Below are 23,831 nucleotides of genomic sequence, written 5' to 3' on the forward strand. Positions count from 1 at the left end.
GTCTGTTCAAGATTCTCTCCCGATCCCTCTGCCCACCCCCGCTACCAGCACTCGCTCTCTCTAAAAATAAATAAATAAATCTTTTTAAAAAAAGACGTTGCTTGCCTTTTTCTTTTACTGCGTTGATATTTGCACTGTTGATGCAAAAGGAAAGGTGAGAAGAAAAAAAAGCAAACGTGTGTAAAACTGCTAGTGTCTTAAAGCTCATCAAAAGGAGTGGCACTGAACTGTACTGTGTCATTGTATTTTTTCATCATCATACACTTAAGAATGTCCTTGATAAAGCAGTAAAAGTTATTAAGACCTCCATGCCTAAATGCATGGCTTTCTAATATTCTGTGTAACAAAACAGGAAGTACAGATAAAACACTTCTATTGCATACTAAAGTACAATGGTTGTCCCATGAAAAAGCACTTGTCAGACGTGAGCTGAAGTCACTTTTTTCATGGAATGATGCCATTTTTCTTGAAATAACAACTAACAGATAAACTGTGGCTATTCAGACTTGGATATCTGGCAGGTACTTTCTCAGAAATAAACAAAGTGGGCCTGTCACTGCAAGAAAAACAACTGATAGTATCTGGTGCTAATAGTAAAATTTGAGCTGTTTTTTTTAAATTTTTTATTGGAGTTCAATTTGCCAACATATAGCATAACACCCAGTGATTTGAGCTGTTTTTTAACAAAAGTTATTTATTTATTTATTTGAGAAAGAGGGAGAGCATGAGCAAGGGAAGAGGCAGAGGCAGTGAGAGAAGCAGACCCCCTACTGAGAAGGGAGCCCAACGTGGGTCTTGATCCTGAGACTCTGGGATCATGATATGAGCTAAAGGCAGACACTTATCGGACTGAGCCACCCAGGCACCCCAAAATTTGAGCTTTCAAGCAAAATTAGAACTTTGGAAAACTTGCACCTCCACCACAGGCTTGGCAGCTTTCCAATACTTAAAGACTTTTCTGGTAAGAGCAGTGGTGATATTAATTAATGTAATTTTTGACACTGTATAATGAACTGTATCAATACTTGAAAGATCTGCATAACTCAGTGAACCAATATTTTCAAATTGCCAACGCATTATGTCATAAAATCCTGCATGGGTAAAAAACATGTTAAAGTACAAGGCAGACCAATGGATTTTAATGTAACAAAATATGAAAAGTTTATTTATATGATTGATATGGTTTCAAAATTCACACTAAAAGTAATCTTTGAGAAACTATCACTTGTTGAGGATTGATGTAAAAAATATCCACAATTACCTAAAAAGGCTATTAAACTACTTGTTTTTCTAATTACACATCTGTGTGATACATACTTCAACCAAAACGTCATAATGGATCAAAGGTAGAAGCAGGTATGAGAACCCAGAGGTCTCCTATTAAGTCTATTAAAGAGACTTTCAGAAAATGTAATGCAATTTTACTGTTCTAATATTTTTTGCTTTGGAAAAGTTATTTTTCATTTAAAAATATTATTTATGTTAACATGTAATGGTTTTACTGCTGTTATTTTTAATGAATATTTTTTCTTTTAATTTGTAATACATTGAACAGTGATAGATATAAACCCACATAAATAAATATAAGAAATAGTGAAAGGGATTATTAGGGAAAGGAGGGGAACTGAGTGGGAAAAATTAGAGAGGGAGACAAACCATGAGAGACTCCTAACTCTGGGAAAGGAACAAAGGGTTGCGGAAGGGGGGGTGGGGGGGTGGGGGAGGTTGGGGTAACTGGGTGACGGGCATTGAGGAGGGGACTTGATGAGCACTGGGTGTTCTACTATATGTTGGTATATCGAATTTCAATAAAACAAATTTAAAAAAAGAATGAGAAGAAAGTAGCTTTGTACAGGTTGGGGTTGGGCTAGATAGATGATGGGTATTAAGAGGGTAGTTATGATGAGCACTGGGTATTGAATGTTAAGTGATGAATCACTGAATTCTACTCTTGAAACCAATATTGCACTGTATGTTAACTAACTAGAATTTAAATTTAAAAAATTGAAAAGAAAAAAATAGTCTTAGGAGTGTAAAGGGGTCCTGAGATCAAAAAGTTTGAGAATTACTGCCCTAGAGAAATTCTGACAAGGAGCTTTGATCTGGAATGTTCATTGCAGTAATACTTATAAAAGCAAAAAATCGGAAAAACCAAGTAGTCTATCAATAATGAATGGTTAAATAATCCTGTTAATAACCATACCATGGCATATTATGCCACTTAAAAAATGAAGTGAATTTAGATGTAATGAAGTAAAAATGTTTCCAAAATAATTTAAAGATTGCAAGACATGTACAGTATGGTATAGTTTTTGTAGAAATAAAAACACAACATTGTATCTTTCTAACAAATAAACAACTAAGACCTGGAAGGCTACCTAGATACACAGCAAACTGTAAAGAGCTGCTAGCTGTGGGAAGGCAAAGGAGGACTAGGATGTGGGTAATAGCCAAAGTATACTTTAGCCCCATCTATGTGTAATGTTTTCAAGGTTTTTTTTTTTTAAAGGAGAATGTACTAGAGCAATTAAAAATAATGAGGAAGAAGGGATAAAGCAATAAGGTCAAGCCCAGACATTGAGGACCAGTGTATTTGCTGCAGCGGTTGTGCAGCTCTGGAGTCTAGGAAGGAGGCAAGAGGGGTGAAATCAAGCGACCGAAGGTATGGTTGGCGAAATGGTGATGGCCACCTGGATGGCAGAACTTTCTGGGTCAGCCACCTCCCACTTCCTTCCCAGGATTTAATACAAAGAAGGCCTTCAGGACCGCAGAGGTCAGCCTTTCCCGCTTCCGCCATCACGAATCTCGCCCGGATGCCCGCCAATTCTTATCCTATTCCCGGTCCCTGATCCCTATTGCCCTGGCCCTAGGATCTCAGCGGCCACATCCGAGGAAGAGCTCTGGGCAGGAGATCTGCGGGCTAAGGGAATACAGCCTGAATAGCCCCGGCACACCGGAAAACAATGAGACACTGAACGTGTGACCGAAAGACAGGGGGCGGAGGGTAGCCAGTAGCTATGTTGCGGGAGGATGCAGTTACCAAATAACCCACAGGAGCTTGGAGGAAACCGACTGATTCTCCCAGGTACTGAGGATAGGCTTCGCTTTCGAAAGCAGCGCCACAGCATTCCCATTGGTCTTCTGTCCCTGCCCAACCAGCAGCTCTCCCTATGGCCCGCCCGTCTATTAAGAGGCCAATCAGAGGAGGGCTTTGTGTTTCCCATTGCAGAGGACCAACTAAAAGCTTGCTCACTTCTGGCTGACGTGTAGACAGCCAACCAGAAGAGCCGAGGCCTGGTGACTCGGCCTCCTAGTTCAGTCACCATCTCGATCTAGGTCCCTGTCCTCCCCCCCCCACCCCCCCCACCCCCGTCCCTGGCTGGAATCTTAAGGTTTGAATCTGAGAGAAATAACAAAAAAAGGAGGTCCAAGCTGGAGAGATGGTGGCTCAAGAGGCAAAGCATATTTCCCAGAGTTTCCAAGGAGGTTGGTTCTGAGTTTAGATGAGTTTGTAATTGAGGTGTCAGCGCTGCTCTGGGGGTTGGCCTCGAGTATTGCCCACCTGAGGCAAGTATTGGTTGAGAGAGCGCCTCAGATAATGCTGCTTCGCCACCATGCTAACTGCTTCACTTCCCCCCAGAGTCAGGTAGGAAGAAGCCTAGGAACATTAGGGCCTTTAATTAAGTGCTGGTTTATCTACAGTGAGGAGTGTTTAGGGATGCTCAATTAGCGACAAATACTGCTTCTAGAATGACTGAAATGAAGTGTGTGGGGAAACTTTCAAAAACCTGATAGCAGTATCATTACAACTAAAGGTTATCAGAGAATGCTAACTCCAACTAAGAAATACCATTTTCACCAAATAGTTTGGATAATTATCAGTTGTTTAATATTGTGCCATTCGTCAAAGAAACTTTTGGGCGCAGGGGGTGGGGGTGGGGGCATGGCAATTTTTCCACTTTTGGTAAAACAAACATTTTCATTTGCTGTAAACCGGAGCTGAAACTGCACGTTTTAAAAGGGTAACTTAATACCTATCAAAATGTAACACACATCCTTTGATCCAGCAATTCGTTCTTTCAAAATCTATCCTACAGAAATACTTAAACACATGAGCAAGTTACTTGTAATAGTGATACTATTATTTGTAATAGTGAATGACTGGAGGCAAACTGAATCACTCAATTGTTTTACAACCATACCACGAAATGTTATGCTGCCATTTAAAAAAAATTAGGTAAATTTCCATATACTAATATGAAAGCAAGTCCACAATACATTGCAAAGTGTAAAAATTAAGTTGCAAAATAGTGCACATAATATTCCATTTTGTTAAAAAAAACTACATTCAAGTGTGTGGGTATTCGTACATGTGTATATGAGTATGTGTATATTAATACATATCTGTATATATTCACATACACATATCTATGCATAAAAAAAGGTCTGGGAAGACACATACCAAATTAAGTTATTCTGGAGAATGGGTATAGGGAGAGGGAATAAAGAGAAATCTTCACTTTTTACATATTTATGTCTTGTTTGAATTTTGTCAACTAGCATTAATTACTTTTGAATTTTTATCACCACAATAAAACATTTTAACAAAACAGGCACTTTTGTAATAGCAACAATCAGCAAAACTGTCATTTCTACATTTTAAATAAGAATAATTTCAGATAGGAATGAGGTGACTATTTCATTCAAAATTTTCAGCTAGAGACCTAGGATAAAATTAGGGCAACTGTAAATCAATTCAACACTGAGCTTCAGTGTGGTACTTATGACCTGATACAACAGGATGTGGGCAAACAAAATCTAATCAGGATAAGTGAAGAGTCATTCATTTCTGGGAGAGAAAACTACATTACAACAAACTCAATCAAATGCAAAAAACTTTGCTTTCACCTTTTTGGTAGCATCACCTCCAGGGTTTACTCAACTCCTTAGGGCAACAGTTGGAAATCATAAAAATTTGAGATTTAAGATACCTCAGATATCCTTCAGTCAAATCCCCTCATTTTACAATTGAGAAAACAGGCCCAGATTGGTGAAGCAATTTGCCTGTAGGTGCTATAGCCAGCTAAAAAACATAGCCAGGTCCAGAATGCAGGTTTCTATTCTAGGTCCTTTCTACTTTCTACTTTCTCAGATCTTCCTGAGTCTTCATTCTGATGACATGTTATGAAATATTTTAAAGTCTTATGAATATTAGTCCCCTATACTTAAATTCTAGAATAAAAATACATAGCAAAAGAAAAATCTATTAGCTCAAATGATCAAAAGCTGACTGTATTTGGACAAATAACATTATTGGTAAAATAACATTTTCTTGAAAAGTAATGAATAGGGGCACCTGGGTGGCTCAGTTGGTTAAGTGTCTGCCTTTGGCTCAAGTCATGATCTCAGGGTCCAGGGATTGAGCCCTGCCCTGCCTACCACAGGGCTACTTGCTCAGGGAGGAGTTGGCTTCTCTCTCTCCCTCTGCCCCTCCCCCCAGCCCATGCTCTATCTCCTGCGCTCTCTTTCTCAAATAAAATAATCTTTTTTAAAAAAAAGAACTACTATTTTATCTAATTTCTAATTGATCTTCAACTGGCAGTGCCTCTTCATCTTTTACCTCTCTATATCACGTAGTTGATGATCTATATACAAACATTTAAAACCACTGTAGGAAAAACCTATTTAAAGAAAACTTGCAGGGATCCCTGGGTGGCTCAAAGGTTTAGCACCTGCCTTCGGCCCAGGGCGAAATCCTGGAGTTCCAGGATCGAGTTCCAGGATCGAGTCCCAGGATTGAGTCCCAGGATTGAGTCTCATATCAGGCTCCCTGCATGGAACCGGCTTCCCCCTCTGCCTCCTGTGTCTCTGCCTCTGCCTCTCTCTCTCTCTCTCTCTCTCTCTCTCTCTCTCTCTCTCTCGGATAAATAAATAAAATCTTTTTTAAAAAAGAAAGAATACTTGCTGTGATTTAAAGAATCCTTTATTCTGTGGAATGTTAATAATTACCTAATTTTTTTTGTAAGGAATGAATTTTCTGTTCTCAAAAGAATGGATGGCAGGCAGACAGATGGATAGAAAGATAGGCAAGTAGGCAGACAAGAAGAAGAAAGAAAATTAAAGTAAAACTAGGAACAACTATTTTTTTGTACAAGAAAAGTAAAACAAAAGATAAGAGGAATGAAGGGTGATGGGTGGTCGGGAAGGGAGTGGCAGAGAACCACAAGCTAAGTTAGTCACAAAGTGTTTATATTTTAAAAGTAAACTTGAATATTGTGATGTATAAATGGACTAACAACCACTTAACCTGCAGGCTATAATTAAAGTAGTGTCCAGTTTTAGACTCTGACTTAGGGACATGTAAGGACCTTGGAGAGATTTCAGAATAATAACGGTAAAAGGGTAAAAAAATGAGCAAAGTGAGGAAAAATTAGAGCTGTTACTGTGTCTAAGATGAGAAAACCAGGGGTGACTCAAAAGTCCTCAGGAGGGCAGCCTGGGTGGCTCAGTGGTTTAGTGCTGCCTTCGGCCCAGGGCCTGATCCTGGAGACCCAGGATCGAGTCCCACGTCAGGCACCCTGCATGGAACCTGCTTCTCCCTCTGCCTGTCTCTGCCTCTCCCTCTCTGTGTGTCTCTCATGAATAAATAAAATCTTTAAAAAAAGAAAAAAAGTCCTCACGATATGAAAAAATATCCATTTCAGTGAACAGCTGGTCTACACTTCCACAGTAGAAAATAATTTTACTTAAATTATGACAGCATATATTTGAAGATGGAAGTGTCTCACCTAGGATGTCTCATCAAACAAAAACTCCATAGAAACCTGAATGCTGTTCACCTCTCCCACCCTTTGCTAGCTCAACTCCTCATCTCAAAGAATGGGTCAAAGGGTAGATAAGGCATCAGAATGTAAAGATTCAGTTTTCTTTTGGGTCTAGCTACATAGCTACTATGTTTAAAATTTTTGTTAGCCTTTGGCCCCCAGGTCCCAGATGTAAGGTTGTGCTGTTTCTATGCTATGGATAAAAGAGTAACAAATTAGTAACAAATACCTAGATACATGCATAAACTTGAATTCCCATAAAAGAATGCTTATTCTCAGTGTTGATGGGTAAGAGGGCTTGGATTTGGGGTTCTTTCAGGACCCAGTTACTGTGCTAACATGACCCATTTGATTCCAAAGAAAGAATTTAACTGACCTGATATTAAAAATAAATAAATAAACTGGACAACTAGATGTGCCTGGACCTCTTATTTTGTTTCTAGCATTTGTCTTATTTAGACATCTCCTACAATAAGGAATAAGCATAAAGTCTATGAAGAAAGAGAATGTAATCATATTTTATTTGTACCATGACCACCCCACCCCACCCCAGTCCAACTTTTAGCATAAACCTGGGCACACAGAAGGCTAAGAATTGGTACTTGTTAAATGAATGTAATGTGTCTAAAATTTTGATATTTTATTCTATAAGTTGCTTTTTCTAGTTATTCTCTAATTCATTCTCTAATGCTGCTGCCTATGAAGGTTGCATTTGTCTCATTACTCTTCCTTTCTCTTATCTCACCGAAACTTTTCTTCCCTATTCCTTCAGATATCTTTAATCATCTAACTCCTAAACTACCAAAACCTCTCAACTTCCTCAATTCATCCCCTACTCTTCTACTTACACCCAAGTACACTGTTATGTCACCTTAATTCATAATGTTTTGACCATATCACTTTCTATACCTTCTTTCCCTGCTCAAGTACATGACTAAAACTAGCTTTGACTTCCCAGATAACAAGACTCCTACCTCCTCTCATTCCAAACCTTTACTAAAACCCACTTTGTATAGGAAGCCATTTCAGAACACATCGGTCAGATGAAAATAACCACCTATCAAAAGTTCTCATAGTTGGGTAGCCCGGGTGGCTCAGCAGTGTAGCGCCGGCTTCAGCCCAGGGTGTGATCCTGGAGACCAGGGATGGAGTCCCATGTCAGGCTCCCTTGCATGGAGCCTGCTTCTCCCTCTGCCTCTCTCTCTCTCTCTCTTTCTCTCTCTCTCTCTCTCTCTGTGTGTGTGTGTGTGTGTCTTTCATGAATAAATAAATAAATAAAATCTTTAAAAAAGTTCTCATAGTTAAGAAAAAAAAAGTTCTCAAGAGTTCATTCACTTTTCTGCCTGCATCAAAGCTATTTGAAAGAAAATAGCGTTAGGGTGCCTGGGTGGCTTAGTCAGTTAAGCATCTGCCTTGGGTGCAGGTTGTGATCCCAGGGATCAAGCCCTGTATCAGGCTCCCTGCTCACAGAGGAGCCTGCTTCTCCCTCTTGCTCTCTGCCCCTCCCCCAACTCATGTTCTCTCTTGCTCACTCTGTTCTCTCTACTAAGTAAATAAGTAAACTTAAAAAAAAGAAAATAGTCTCAATTGAAGTATAAAACCTATGAAATAGTGTTTGTAGGTGGTATGTTGGAGGATGAGCACGTGCACACACGTGTTTACGTACATATATAGCATATGCATATATATGCATACACACACACAATAAATGTATTCTGCCCAAATTAGAACCCACAAGCTTAAAACCCAAATTTGCTAAATCTAAACCACAGGTATTGAGCTCTATGGCTACTTCCTGCAAGTAGATGCATTACCTCTGACAAAGTCAATTGGGAGTTGCAAAGATAGGTAACTATTGCTACAGGCATCTAGGATTCTAGTTTTTTTTTTTTTATTTAAATGTAAAACTTATCACCTCAGGACACTGACCATGTTGTATGATTTCTGCACAATACCAAGACTATCCTAGACACTAAAAAATACTATATTTACAACTTAAGCAGGAAAACAGAGGCTTGCTTCACAGTGGTTTAATATGAACAGAGTTGAATATGACATTGTCTGACAGAAGAATGAACAGTTTGCTGAATAAAAGCCCCGAGTCAGGATATATACACAGCAGAAATGGGGCCTCAGGCTTTCAGCACTTGTTGCACAATGAAAGAAGAACTCTTAAAAAAAAAGTCAATAACAGAAGATACAAAAGGCAGCAACAACACCAACACTGGGGAGGTGGGAAAGGGAGCAGAGACTCTCTAGGGGCTACTCAGCCCCTGGTACAGGCTCAGCAGGTGGAGAGCTGATCTGTCTCAGGGAACCTCAACATTTAGAAGGACTCCAAATCCTATGTCAAAATCCAATCCTAATTTCTCTTTTCAGGGTCTTGTCAGACTCCACAATCCTTTTCTCCAAGACCCCATATAGAGAATTCCAATCCTTCCATGATAGAGAGTCTAAGGGAAAAGTCCATACTTTTGACATGACACCAGTTAATTTGCTCCTACCCCACCACTGGAGATGGATATCAGGCCCCAGCAAACAAACCATCACCTCCCAGACAGAAGCCCAGGAAAGCTGCTTCAGACTCTAAGACTTGGGACATCCACACCCAGCTGCTATCTCTAGCTCAAATTCTGGGGAAGATGCTGGAGTTCTACAGGAAACAAGTGCAGGCAGTTCAATAACCCTGTGACCAATCTGGGGAGGTCAGTGACAACTCTTGCCCCTGAGCCCCATTCAACAGCTCAAAGTGCTTAGAAGTCAGAGACTGTGGTTTGTTCACGTGCTTCTGCCCCATGGAAGCACTAAATAGGATGGGAGGAAGGGAGAATGGAAGGAGGAGATTGGTGATACCCTTCCCTACCACTGGGAGGTACCTAGAAAATGATCCACTCCCACCCTTTGGGGAGTTACCTGGCAGTGGTGAGTTGCCCCCACCCCTCAAGCCACCAAACCTGCAAGGCTAACATATAAAGTAGCAAGGGCTTGGGGAGGAACTGCTGGCCCATACTGACTCACCTGCTGATGAGCAAGAACAGGCAGCCAGAGCGGGGAGCCACAAAAAGGGGCTAGACAATAAGAATTCTCCTACTGCCCTATGGCTTTCTTCTGACTCTGAAGCAGCCATGATGAGGGGCCCAGAAAACCCACACATCTTGCTCCACACAACAGACTGCTTAGACTCTAGGAGGATTTACTGCCATGAAAAGCAACAAGGAAAAGAGAAAGTAACAAAAGAAACTGTTGAGAAAACTGGGAGCAGGCCTAGAGAAAACAAGGAGAACATTTAGGTCTCTACCACCTTCCCCAAAAGGAAAAAGTTCATGCAGATAGGAAATGCAGAGTTGTTCCCTGCTCAGCGTTCCTGGTTAAACCTAAGAGTAAGAAAATCCCCTGGACTTGTAGCATCAGTATGTATCCAAGTGTATCCAGCACAAGACCCGCCCCCCCATAAGATTAGCCTTCTGGTATGGGTAAATTGCCTTCTAATCCAATCCCCCCACCCGCACCCCAAGCAAAGGGCATCTGCCTGTGGTTCCCATCTCTCCTTAAAAAAGAGGATCATAGCAGAGTGCCCACGGTGTAGTCAGGTACCAAGAAATATAATGCCAGACAGTTTATCAGGCCAGGGGATGGGCAGCCAACTTCAGATCAAAGAAGGAGAGAGAGGCTTAGTGTAAAAATCAATGTCATTTTCAGCAGGAAAGTAGAGGGCAAGTGGTGAGAGGGGCTCCTACTGGCGCACCTTCCCGGGGACGTAGTTCCTGTCAATTGCCTCCTCCTGCAGGAACATGTGTAGGCAGCGTTCGTTCTGAGCCAGTGGGTGTCCAGCAATTCTATAAAGAGACCAAGATGGTTATCAGTAGTATTTGGGATCAGAGAGAATTCACAGAGTGACAGGGGTGTGGACAGGGGAAGAAGGGCAACGTCAGCTCTTTCAGAGGTTCAAGCAAGAAGAGGACAACAACAGGGCACCACTCCACCCTAATATTATATAGGAGAAGGGGGACAGAGGGGTAAAGCAGGGAGAAACCACCAAACACATCCAACATGCAGTACTTTCTCAGACCCTGAGGTACAGGATCAGAATTCTGCTCAAAGAAATGGAGTCTTACTGTCCAGTCAGCTCAGCACACAACTAGCATCACATCTTATTACAGAAGAGGAGACAGACAAAACATATAAAGACCATGATGGCAAAAGCAGCAAGAAGAGTCCCCAAGAACTTGGCTTACTTGTTAATAAACTGCTCGAGGCCCTGCCTCCTTTCTTCAATGAAGGACTCTTCAAAGATCCCTTCATCTCCTCGAAAAGGGAGCTGACGCTTCAAGGCTTTCCCAGGCAGTGGTGGTACTACAATCTGCAGGCAGATGCAAAATATCAACCACATGAGAGAGGATGAAGAGGGAATGAGATGGTGAAACACTGTATACTTAATTTCCTATTAGGCAAGGTCTATCTTATCCCACAGCCAGCAACTTGTAAGAACTGAGACCATAAGAGCAGTCAAGATGGCTCAGGTCAAAAACCAACTGATTTTATGATAGGACTGGCCTTCTACCTCAAAAGAAAGAAAGGAAATAAACTCAAATATTCCTCACTTTCTTTAACAATCCATTAGCATCCACTAATTTAGCTAGGCCTTCCCTGACACTATACTTTACATTTTTAGCATCTATAGGAGTTTAAGTTATACGACTTTACTAGCCACTGATTCAAGTGATACGTTTTCTTTAAAATTTGTCCTGCACTTCACCACTTTCAATTCAAGTTTAAAGGGTTATCACCCAGATCCAATGTGTTGGGATTTGATAGTGTTTAGTCCCCCACCCCCCGCTGCCTTTAAGATTTTATAGACTATGATCTTATGCCTTCTCAGGCTATGTAGATATCCTCCTCCTAGGATCCCACACAGGGAATGGGGTCATACCTTACTATCTCGCTCCAGCTCATTCTTTAGCCACTCGAAGTCACTGTAGCGCCGCCGTACACAGGACTCCTTCAGCTTGAAGATAGGTAGGTTTGTCTACGGGGAAGGAAAATGAGAGAAGAGAGATGGTAACTAATGTTCAGCCTGTGGTGGCCATCTGTCAGAACCACTTAGGTCCCAAAGAAGAAATAATTCCTGTGAACCATGTTCCTATAACTCCTTTAAAATACCACCAGGTAAATTACCAATCCTTACCACATCCAGCCTTGTCACAGTTGGTGATTAGAAGTCCCTTGCTGCTTAGAATTTATCCTAAAAATATATTTGAAGTCGTATGCAAATATATATGTACAAGGAGTTTCACTGTACTTTATTTGTAATAATTAATTAATGTTCACCAATATGTAATAGGTTAAATAAATTACAGTATGCTTATACAGTGGAATTACTGTACAGCTATAAAGAGAATGTAAACTACATATGAGCCTGTAGGGGAATATATTAAGCATTAAAATCAAGGTACTGAACAGTACATACAGCTTGCCTGTGTGTTGTTTTTTCCTATTTGGTTTTAAAAAGGGATATGTATATTTACCCAAAGAAAATGAAAACACTAATTCAAAAAGATATATGCATGCCTTTGTTTACTGCACATTATTTACAACAGCCAAGATATGGAAGCAACCCAAGCGTCTATCAAGAGATGAGTGGATAAAGATGTGCTATACACACAAACACACACACAGAGTGGATAAAGATGTGCTATACACACAAACACATACACACACACACACACACACACAGGAATAATACTCAGCCATAAAAAAAGATGAGATCTTGCCATTTGCAACAACCTGGCTAGACCTAGAGAGTATTATGCTAAGGGAAATGAGTCAGACAGAGAAAGACAAATACCATTTAATTCACTTACATGTGGAATCTAAAAAATAAAACAAACAAAAAGCAGAAACAGACCCATAAATACAGAGAACAAACTGTTGATTGCCAGAGGGGAGGTGGGTGGAGGTATGGGCAAAATGGGTGAATGAGAGTGGGAGATACAGGCTTCTAGTTATGGAAGAATAAGTCATGGGGATAACAGCATAGGGAATATAGTCAATGGTATTGTAATAGTGTTGAATGGTGACAGATGGCAGCTATAGTTGTGGTGAGCATAGCATAATGTAAAACTTGTCAGATCACTATGTTTAACACCTGAAACTAATGCAACATTGTGTGTCAACTATATTTCAACCATAAAGGGGATATGTGGGTGCCAGGGTGGCTCAGTCGGTTGAGCATCCAACTGTTGATCTCGGCTCAGGTCTTGATCTCATGGCTGTTGAGTTTGAGCCCTGTGTTGGGCTGCATGCTAGGTGTGGAGCCTGCTTTACAAAGGGGAGGGAAATATGTGTATATATTTATATTTATGAATAAAATGTTTATTCATAAATAATAGAGATTGAATTTGGAGTATAAGACTAAACACTTGGTTGGAATGGATGGGAGGGTCACATTTTTCACTGGACAATTTGAGTTTATCACATGCTCATATTACATTTTCAATTGAAAAGTGAATTTAAGTTCCCTGTAAAGAACAATAGAAAAACACCTCCAAGGTATGCCTTCCTCAGCTTTTCCTATCCAAATTCTCTCCATTCTGCATGTCCCAGCTCAAGTCCCATTTCATCCAGGAAATCTTTCCTGAGAGCACCAGCTTAATTTACTGGTCTCTCTCTCTTCTACACTTCTATGACATTTATACTTTAGTAGTGCCTGACACACTATTGGTTTATGCATCATGTTAGTCTTGCTACTTAACTAAACTGTAATTTCATTGAAGTCAGGAGCCTTGACTACTTCTGCATTTCCCTAAATGCAGACTGTGCAAATCACTCAGTAAATACTCAATTGATTAATAGAGGCCCTATGTATCTGTTTACCCTCTCCTTGTCTAGAAAGCACAGCAGAAATAGCAATTATATTAAGTTGGCTTACCATTGCCTGCTCTCTGATATAAATCAGCTTATTCCCACATCTTACTCACTGATAATTTTCCCAAGGCTCTAATGGTGACAGGAACTACCAACAAACCAAAAGCCCTGATCCTCACTCCTGTCTACAAGTTCTAAATAGAAACGGCCAACCACATGTATTAAGACTGACTAAATTTCCCAACAGCCAATCCATATCAGCCGATGGAAATAAAAGGAACTTAGTTTCTCTCCTTTATCCACAACTGCCTCAGGGCAGGAAAAGAATATCTTCAAGCTATGTTAGTGCTTCACACAGTCCTCACTACACCATGCTTTGTAGCCCTCATGTCTGGAAATTATCTTTCCAGGATCCAGTTCTAGGTAAAGGTCATCAAAAGCTAAATAACTAACCAACTTACATTAGTTACAACTCTATCCAGGATCAAGGTTCAAGGAATGTCAATGAGTTAAAGGAGGGTGAGATACAGGTAAAGCAATATTTCATTACAACCTTTTCTGTAGGAGAATAAATAAAAAACTGGAAACAGTAGTTTCTTTGGAAAAGGGAACCTCTAGAAAACAGAAGAGGAAGACCTAGTTTCTACAGTGTATCTTTTTTGTATCTTTTGAATTTTGTACCATGTGCATATATTAACCAAACAAAATAAACCATAACAGAGCGCATTCTCAGAATCCTGCAAGAAATCTGCATATGTATCAAATCATCACACAATATACCTTAAACTTACACAATGTTATATGTCAATAACATCTCAATAAAGCTGGGGAAGGAATAATCCTGCATGGAAAAAAGAGTGCTTTGGTATCATCTGATTCTAGGTTTCCACCAGAGTTCATTACAAATACTGTGATCCCCAAACAGAACCTTAACTAGTAGGCTTTTACAGAAGCCTACAGAAGCCAACAGAAGGACCAAAGAAAAGGGGGAAAACTCTGAGTAGATTCTTCCAAGACACAGTGAAACCACCCACTGCCATTTTGTGGACTTCCTCCTTTGACTCACAAAAATCCTATTCTTTCCCTACCCGCATAGGATGATGACAATAATGACCGTTCATTTCAGCACCTAGCCATCCAAGGAAGTGGCTACTGTGTACTAAGTAAGATAATCTCCCAGCTCCATGCTATAAATCATATAAGGAAGACAGAATTGTGTAGTCCAGGATATAGAAAGTCCTTTGGCTCTGATCAACACAAAGTCAAGGGAAAGGAGAGAAAGAAACAAAGTTCAAGTCCACAGGACAACTGACATTTGAGAGTTCACACACGTCATGTGAAGTCACCAGGACACCTCTCCAGACTCCTCATTTCTTGGGAGAGTGGGGGGGGGAATTCTTTCCTGAGCAAAATAAAAGAGAACAGCTTCAGAAATATTTAAGTATTAAACTAAGAAAAAGAAAGTCAGTGTTATCTACTTCTACCATACACAATGCCTAACTCTCAAAGCCCATTCTCTAAGTCTCATGTTCCTTTATAATGCCTACCATGATAAACCACCTAAAATAGCAATTAAAAATCAAATATTTCAACTTTTCCCTAAAACTGAGTTCAATTAAAATAGTAAAAGCCGAGATGGCCATACAAATTAACATAAACAGTACAAATTAACTCAAACCCAGAGAACCAGGAACTGTCATCAACTCTATCATCACTGTACAATTAAAAATTGTGGAAAAGGCAGATAAAAAGCTTAATGGGTAAAAAAAAAAAATTGCATACTAAAGTTTTGCAACTAAGCACTGCCAAAGAGACTAAAGTGTAGTGGGAAGAGTATGATGGGCTTTAGGGTCAGACAGACCTGGGTTCAAATCCCAGCCCTGCCACTTATTAGGTATTTGTAACTGGGCAAGTTACTAAAACTGCATTCTTCCTCAGTTTCCTACCTGTAGAATGTCATTTTTGTAAGGATTTAGAAACTAAAACCTAGTTAAGTGCCTGGCACATAGTAGGCATTAGATGAACAGTCTCTGTTGTTATTAGAATGACTTAAGAAGTCAGGGTGCCTGGGTGGCTCAGTTGATTAATTGTCTTGACTCTTGGTTTTGGCTCAAGTCATGATCTCAGTGTCTTGAGATCGAGCCCCATGGTTGAGCTCCACACTCAGCAAGGAGTCTGCCTGGGACTCTCCCTCTTCCTATGCCCCTCCCCACTGGGTGTGCACATGCTCAGTCTTTCTCTCTTTCTCTCACTCAAATAAATAAAAACAAATAAATAGAGCTATTTCATTCATAGTCACTAAGGCTCTTGGGTAATACATGGAGACATGGTCTCTAAAACCCCACAGTAGAGAATCCTTACATTGAACAAGTTTTGCCCAGGCTTCCTCAGGTAATTAAGTTTTCTACCACTAACAGTATTTTCAGGGATCTAACTTCCATTCTTCCCCAAAAAAGGTGACTCCAAGTACTTTTTTTAAAGACGAGTTTTCCTCAATCTTTGCTTTAATTTTCTTTCTTCAGGTTAGACTTTATCAAACTTGGAATTTGGAGATCATCATTTATGAATTAAATTTCAAAGCCCAGGCAGGAGACACATTCTCATTCAATTCATTCATTAATTCAAAAGTGAAAGCACATACACTCTTTTAGGTCTTCAAATGCTGTTTGAGCAGCATGCTGTCTATAGAGAATATTCTGGCCCTCTAGTCTGAGAAAAAACATAAGAAAAAATAGAAAATGGTTCTCCAACTTTTCTTGCCTGTAACCACTTCAACTGGGCAAAAGAACCTGCAAATCACTACTTTATCTGCACATTCCATCCTTGCAATGTGGACTAAGAATTAGAGAATAAAGTCCTCTGCAGTGCACATTGAAAGAAGCTACCCCTGGGCAGTCCTGAAATGTCACATATTAAAGTAACTACAGATCATGGTCGTAATCCAAAAAGTTAATGTAAAACAGAAAGGGCAAATGGCCATATGCACACAGAAAGCCCAAATGGTAGCCAATACTCAAATAAACATCCCGGATAGTTCAAATCTAAAGGATCAGCACAGGAGAAGAACACCAACTGACAATCCACCAATCCCAATGCAAAGCCAGGCTTTACCATGAGAACAACATGTGGTACCTGAGAAAACTTAAGAAAAAAACATTTCTCTCCTTCAGATGCTAATTCTACACAAGTCTGGGTAGACTCAATCTCAAGGAGACTCCGTTTCTTATTTCTGCTCTACCAAGCCCGCTGGTCTCCCTTTCCTAGAGTCTATCTTCCCTTTATTCCAGGCTTTGCTTAAGTCCATCACCCCAGAGAGACCTCATTAGGAAGAAATTGGGGCGTCCTGCCCTCCCTCTTCAGATTGACTTCCCACAACCTAGTTTAGTTATGGGACCCAGTGATGTATATCACCTTGGCTTTCCATCCCCCAGCCCTCCGCCACTCTGTCTTCCCTCCTTCTGTCACTACAGTCCTATTTCCCTTTCTTCCTCACTGTAATCTTCTCCATGCTCCCCACCCCATCCAGCCATGCTTCACTTTTTGTCACAGGTACTTATTTGCCCTCACCCCAGTTCGACATCCCCCTCAGGAGTTTTCCATATCCTAGGGCCACAACCTAGTTTGGAGACGTCTCTCTAAACCTATGAAGCCCCTAACCCCCAAATGATCCCTCCAAGTGTTTTCGCCAATGTTAGTCGTCCGCGTGGCAGCCCCCCCCTCCCCCGCCCTCCCCGCCCTCCCAGGCCGGCCGGCTGGTCCTCCCTCAGCTGTCTCCCTCACCCCGTGACTCACCCGCATGCGAACCTCATAGGTGGTGAAGCGCGCGCGGCCCACGCCCACCGTCTGTGGATTGAAGATGTCGATCTCCAGGAAGTTACTTGGCGGCCCGTAAGCATCGGTCAGGTCCTGCGGCTTCGAGTTAAGGCGCCGAGTGTCAGCCACTGCTGTGTCCGACATCTTTCCGAAGGAGAGACTGGGACCGGGGAAGGGGGTGGGGGACAGAGGCCGGAGGCAGGAACGCGCACAGCCCCTCCCGTTTGCAAAATAACCAGCCAACCCACAGACAGCGGCGCCGCGCACGCGCGTCCACGCACGCACGCACGCACGCGCAGGTTCCCTTGGCCCCGGGCCCGGTACCCTGAATAGCAGCCAAGTTGAGGGCTGTAAGTCCCATGCTGTGGAGGCCTCATTCAGGCTTCCGGGCGGCGTTTGTGGCTGCCCCGGAACCTGCATCTCCGATACGCAGCGCCCCACATTCTGGGAAGCCCTACAGGCGGAATCTGCCAATCGCTGCTCCCCAACCCAAGAATGGTCTTCTACCGTATATTTATCGGCAGCGGGCACTGCCTCGCAAACCGGGACCTTGCGGTGATAGGCCGAAGCCCCGTGACCTTAATAAGTCAGGGTTTTGCGCGAAAATAGAAGGGTACTCTCAGAGAGTGGGGATCCAACGATAATACTAAGAATCTAGAATGCAGCCCTGCCACTTGTGCCCCTGGAGGTTTCAGTTCATTCCACACGCAACTGACCATTCAGCAGTATGGTGCCAGGGAAGCAGCCAGAATGGGGTAAATGTGATTGCTCATTCTCACTTTTCAGGAAAATTGGGGCATATCTTCATCCTCCACTTGTTACCACATAAAGCTAACCCCAAGTGTACTAAGATACTATATTGTTTTGCAAAATGAGGGCATTTATTTCATATCTTCTATCTCTACACTGCAGAACTCCTACTTGACACTGCTCAGAGGCTGCTTGCAGCCCATAGCGGAGATAGAATACATGTCTAAATGAGAAAATATATATGGACATATTGATATTTATGTCACTAATTTACATATGGCCCACATTAAGGGGTAGTGCCCCACATTAAGGCTGGTGTTTTTAGGTCATTCTTTCTCCTCCCTACACTGCCTGTTCTGCTATTTCCCATGTCACTGATGCCTGAAACCCTTTCAACAGAGTACCAGGCCCTATAACATATAACTGTTAAATAACAGTTAAGTTATTTAATTCAATTTAACTGATACCTACTAAGCAACAACTCATGTGCCAGGAACCATGCTAAACACTAAAGACCTACAGTTGAATAAAGGAGTCTCTGCCCTCAAAGAGTTAACATTCTTTATTGAAAGAATGGGAGACAAGTCAATAAAACTAATGACAAATACAAAATAAGTGAATGTTCAAAGCAGGACATAGGACATGAATAATGGGAGGAATTAGGAAAGGCTTTCAGGAGGAAGAAATGTCTGAGTTTGACAGACCTGAAAAGATATAAAGGATAAATAGAAGTGGAAATGGGAAAAGTCAACTTCTTGCAGAGGGAATAGCATATGCAAAGTTATCCTGATAAGAAACAGCATATTTTTAGGCAGTTGTCACCAATTCAGATTGTGTAAAAAAGTGCTTAGAGAGGTAGGCTGGCTGGGGACAGGGGTGATCCTTCCCCTAGGATCTTAAAGTGTCAGTGTCATAAAGAATGAAGCAAAGGATCTCTGGCTTTACAAAGTAGGTGATAGGGATCCATTGAAGGCTTTTTTTAAAGAGTTTATTTATTTATTTATTTATTTATTTTTAAGAGAGAGCTGCACATGATGGGGGAGGGGCAGAGGGAGAAGGACAAGCAGACTTCCTGCTGAGCAGGCACCCTGGGATCAAGACCTGAGCCAAAAGCAGAGGCTTGACTTAACTGACTGAACCACCCAGGCACCCCTACACTGAAGGATTTCCAACAGAAAAAAAAAACACAATCATATTTGTGTGTTAGAAGGATTGTTTCCAGGCAACATGGAATGTGTATTTGAATTGAATGAGATTAATTATGAGAGTATCGACAATATGACTTGGAATCAGGTGGTGATGGTGGGAGTGAAGAAAAAGAAAGACAGGACTGATATTGAGAAAATAGGTAAAACTCGTGTCTGAGTAAGTACGGTGGTAGTATAGTTTAGGGCTTAGGCGTGTGAACTATGGACTTAGGATGCCCTGGGTTTAAATCCCTGCTTCCTAGCTGTATGGCCTTGAGCAAGTTATCCAGTTTTCCTCATCTGTAAAATAGAAATGATGAGACTAAAAGCCACCTCTGGGGCTTTTGTGAGAATTAAATGAAATAAAATATGTGTGACTGGTAAGTGTTCAGTAACTATTAGCTATTATTACTATTTGAGGAGAAAGGAAAGAAATTGAAAATGACTCCTAGTTTTCTGATCTAGGTAACCGGGTGGATGCTGTGGTACCACCAATCAAAATTGAAATTGCAGAAAGAGTAAGTTTCAGAGGGAAGACCATAAGTTCAGTTTAGAAAAATCTGGGATGTCTGTAGGACGCTGTGGTTGAGATGTCCAGCAGGCAGCTGGAAATACTGGTCTGCAGCTTGAGGGTGGGATCAAGGTTAGAGAGAGAGATTTGGGAGTCATTAGCATATAGTGGACAAAGAAAAATGTGAAGAGTCAAGGACAGAAGATTTAAAAATTGGTGAAACCAGGCAGTGTTGATGAGAATATAAATCTGTGTGGTTTTTCTGGGAGCAAATTGGCAGTATATATTTTTAAAAAAAAACCTTTGACCTCAAGAAACTTGTAATACTGGTTGTCTCTGAGAACAAGAGTCAGGGACCGCAGGGAGAGTTGTTTTTCATTTTTATCGCATTTATGTTCAAGTACTTTTGTATTTAAATTTTTGTCAATGTTATTTACTGAAACTATTGACTCAAAAATTTCACGTCCAATCATTTATCCTGAGAAAATAATCAGTCACCTAAAGATACCGGTATATGGAGCTTGTCTTTAAGAGTAAACAATAGGGGATCCCTGGGTGGCTCAGTGGTTTAGCGCCTGCCTTTGGCTCAGGGTGTGATCCTGGAGTTGCGGGATTGAGTTCCACATCAGGCTCCTGGCATGGAGTCTGCTTCTGTCTCTCTCTCTGTCTTTCATGAATAAATAAATAAAATCTTTTTAAAAAGAGCAAATAATTGTTCATTTTATGCAATGGAATATTTTTGTAGCTATTTTTTTCTAACTTGTAAATGGTCTTAATATGGAGAGTCTCACACAGGAGTAAGTGGGTCCTAGGTTTTATAGATTTTTTATCTCAGTCACTTCCTGCATAAAATACAGTCTTTTCTATATGGCCAAATTCAGGTTTCTCTTTTGTATCCATTTAAAATGATGTTTTATATCCAATGACATAGAATGATGCCCACGAAAAACCAAAAAAAAAAAAAAAAAAACCTGGTAGAATATATTGTAATGTGATACCATTTGTATTACTGGATATGATATGTATAATAATTTTTGAAGACTGGAAGGATATAAATCAAAAATCCCAGTAGTGGTTACCTCTGTGTGGTGAGGATTCAGTTGGAATTTATGTTTTTATTTATAATTTTCTTTTTTTCCCTTTTTTTTAAAATATTTTTTTAAAGATTTATTTATTTATGATAGACATAGAGAGAGAGAGAGAGGCAGAGGGAGGGAGAGGGAGGGAGAAGCAGGTTCCATGCCAGGAGCCTGACGTGGGACTCGATCCTGGGGCTCCAGGATCATGCCCTGGGCCAAAGGCAGGTGCCAAACCGCTGAGCCACCCAGGGATCCCTATTTATAATTTTCTAAAGGGTATGATTTTTACATAATGAACATATATTCTTTTTTTAATCAGAAAACAATTTTCCCATTTGGGAAAAACATTAAAGGGTAGGCACAGAAGAGAAGCTTGTAAAGGGGACTGGGAAGAAGTAGTCTGAGAGGTAGAAAGAGAACCAGGAGACAATACTGATCTGAAAGGGAGAGATAAGAAATTTTCCAAAAGGAGCAAGCCAGTACATAGTTAACAGCGTTTAATACAGTGTAACAGTCAAATAATATAAGGCCTGGGAGCTGTCCTTTAAATTTGACAATTGCTTAAATGAGAGCAGTTTCAGTGGAGCACAGGAGGTAGAATCCAGATGGCAGGGGACTGAGAATCTGATCAGAGCTGGAGAAGTGGAAACATTTAGTAGAGACTATTCTTTTGAGAAGCTGGCCCAAGAAAGAAATGCGGTAGCTAGAGGGCAATGTGCTGTCGAAAAAGGGTTTGTCTGTTTAAAAAGAGCAGAGACTTGAGTATCTTTAGCAGCTGGGGGAGAGGGCTTTCATAGAAAGTAGAAAGTTGAATATGCAGGTAAGGCTTAAAATCAAATAGCCCTAGGAGAATTGTACAAGTTAAATTCATAATGAGGAGTAAATACATAGTCTTTAATAAAAAAGAGAGAAAGATTTGATGGGGGGGGGAGTAGAGTGGAAGGTACTGGGCTAATTAAATCCTTTGCAGTAATAACAGATAACAGCTGTTACCAGCTGGCACGCAAGTGCACTCACACACACACGCAATTTTTTGCTTTTTGTGAGAGGCACAGAGCTTCACATTTACCAAGTGATGTTGAACAAGGCACAGTTATCCTGTGCCTCAATTATCACACCAAAAAAAAAATCCAGTCAAATCTCTTGGCAAACAGATGACTTCAAAATTCAATGTGAGCAATACCCATTTTTCTCTCTATTGGTTTCTTTGACCATGCTCATTCTTTGCCAGAAGGAGTCCGGGGGATCGGGGTAAGCAAAAGACAGAGATTTGGGATCCTCACATTGGAAGGAATCTCATTAGTTCATCTCATTCCTGCCCATGAGGAATACTGTACCTTAAACACCTATCCATCTTCCTGCTCATAAATTTTTCCAAAAGAGGATTGCACAATCTCCAACTTGGTGTTATGCAATTGTACTGACAAGAAATCCTCTCTAGTCTTTATTCAGACTGTCCCAAGGAAATGGAAAATCAAAAGCCCTTATAATTCGGGGGCTTTGTGTTCTTGGGAGCAAGGGTGTGGAATTGCAAGGAGGGAGTAGTGGGAAAATCTGAGTGTAAAAGAGGTAGCACTGTGAGGAAAACCAGAGAGCAGAGAGCAGCAATCATGACGTAAAACCTCTACTCCAGGGAATATGGATCCAGGGTTTATCTGCCTTGCTGTAGAACCCTGCTTTCTTTCCATACACACCTATCTAGCTGCCTACTACCATTATTGACTTCTCCCCTTCCTGAAGTTCATTTAACCCTAATTTCACCTGGCACCTCCCTAGGGCTAAGTCTCTACTTTAAATCCCTTCTGAAAGTTGTCAGTTACCTTCCTATGTTGATGAAGTGGCCTTTAAATACCCAGCTTGTCTACTTAATTTGGCAACGGTATTTATTTTACTAAAATCTCTGAATCACCTAGGGGTGAGGGCAATTTGGGAAAAAGTGATGTGGCCTAAGTATGTGAGCATCTATGCAGGTTTATGCAGGGTTGCCAAAGACCTAACTCTAGCTGACATGGGTTCATCCTCCAGCTTCCCTACAGATGTTTGTTAATTACATAATGATTTATCTAATAAGACCTGGAAAGATAATCATGTTGCAGTTACTCAGCCTTCTTCCCTTAATAAAAGCTAACATTCATCGAACACTTCACCAAGTTCCAGGCACTCTTAAGTACTTTAGATATTTTAACTCCACTAATCCTTAAAACAAGCCTATGGCATAGGTGCTATTTTTATATCTGCATTTTATTGGTGATACACAAATTAAGCAATTTGCCCCAAATCACACAGCTAATAAATGATAAAGCTGGGATTTGAACCCAAACAGCCTGGTTTGGGGGCCTAGGTTTTTAACCAGACTCTCAAAGGAGATTCTTTTAACCCTGTATGTTACTACAAAGGAAATATTGAAAAAAAGTTAGGAAAAAGGAGAGAAAAGGAAGAGAGAAAAAGGAGAGAAAGAGGAAGAGAGGAAAAAGGAGAGAAAACAAAGAAGTACGTATGGTGGAGGAAAAGGAAGAGAGGAAAAAGGAGAGAAAACAAAGAAGTACATATGGTGGGAAGGGGTAGAATGTCACTAACAACTGCCCAATAACATTCTGGTGTAAGCTGCTTACTCCTGCCTAGATGTCGTTCTTCATCTGTTTGGTCTTTAGCCTGAAACCTTTTGTGTTAAATTGTTTTCTTTTTTTTTTTTTTTTTTTTTTTTTAAATTTTTATTTATTTACGATAGTCACACAGAGAGAGAGAGAGGCAGAGACACGCGCAGAGGGAGAAGCAGGCTCCATGCACCGGGAGCCCGACGTGG

General features: G+C 40.9%; 1 protein-coding gene across 6 annotated transcripts in view; it reads right to left on the bottom strand.

Annotated features, from left to right (window-relative positions):
- The window catches only part of SNX12 (sorting nexin 12), a 172,152-nt gene extending 154,147 nt beyond the window's left edge, over positions 1-18,005 (bottom strand). For 2 of the 6 annotated variants that reach the window (XM_072744062.1, XM_072744061.1), the window contains exons 1-4: positions 17,481-17,756; positions 11,755-11,850; positions 11,060-11,184; positions 10,570-10,660 (exon numbers count right to left, since the gene is read on the bottom strand). In XM_072744062.1, coding sequence (XP_072600163.1) covers positions 10,570-10,660; positions 11,060-11,184; positions 11,755-11,850; positions 17,481-17,645 — 477 coding nt within the window. In that variant the 5' untranslated portion in view covers positions 17,646-17,756. Of the gene's footprint in view, positions 1-3,866; positions 10,661-11,059; positions 11,185-11,754; positions 11,851-17,480 lie in introns of those variants that run through there. The other 4 variants (XR_011998230.1, XM_072744064.1, XM_072744063.1 and 1 more) reach the window with 4 other exon arrangements.
- Positions 18,006-23,831: the final 5,826 nt, after the last annotated feature.

Source organism: Vulpes vulpes, chromosome X (genome assembly GCF_048418805.1).
Source record: "Vulpes vulpes isolate BD-2025 chromosome X, VulVul3, whole genome shotgun sequence".
NCBI classification, from domain to species: domain Eukaryota; kingdom Metazoa; phylum Chordata; class Mammalia; order Carnivora; family Canidae; genus Vulpes; species Vulpes vulpes.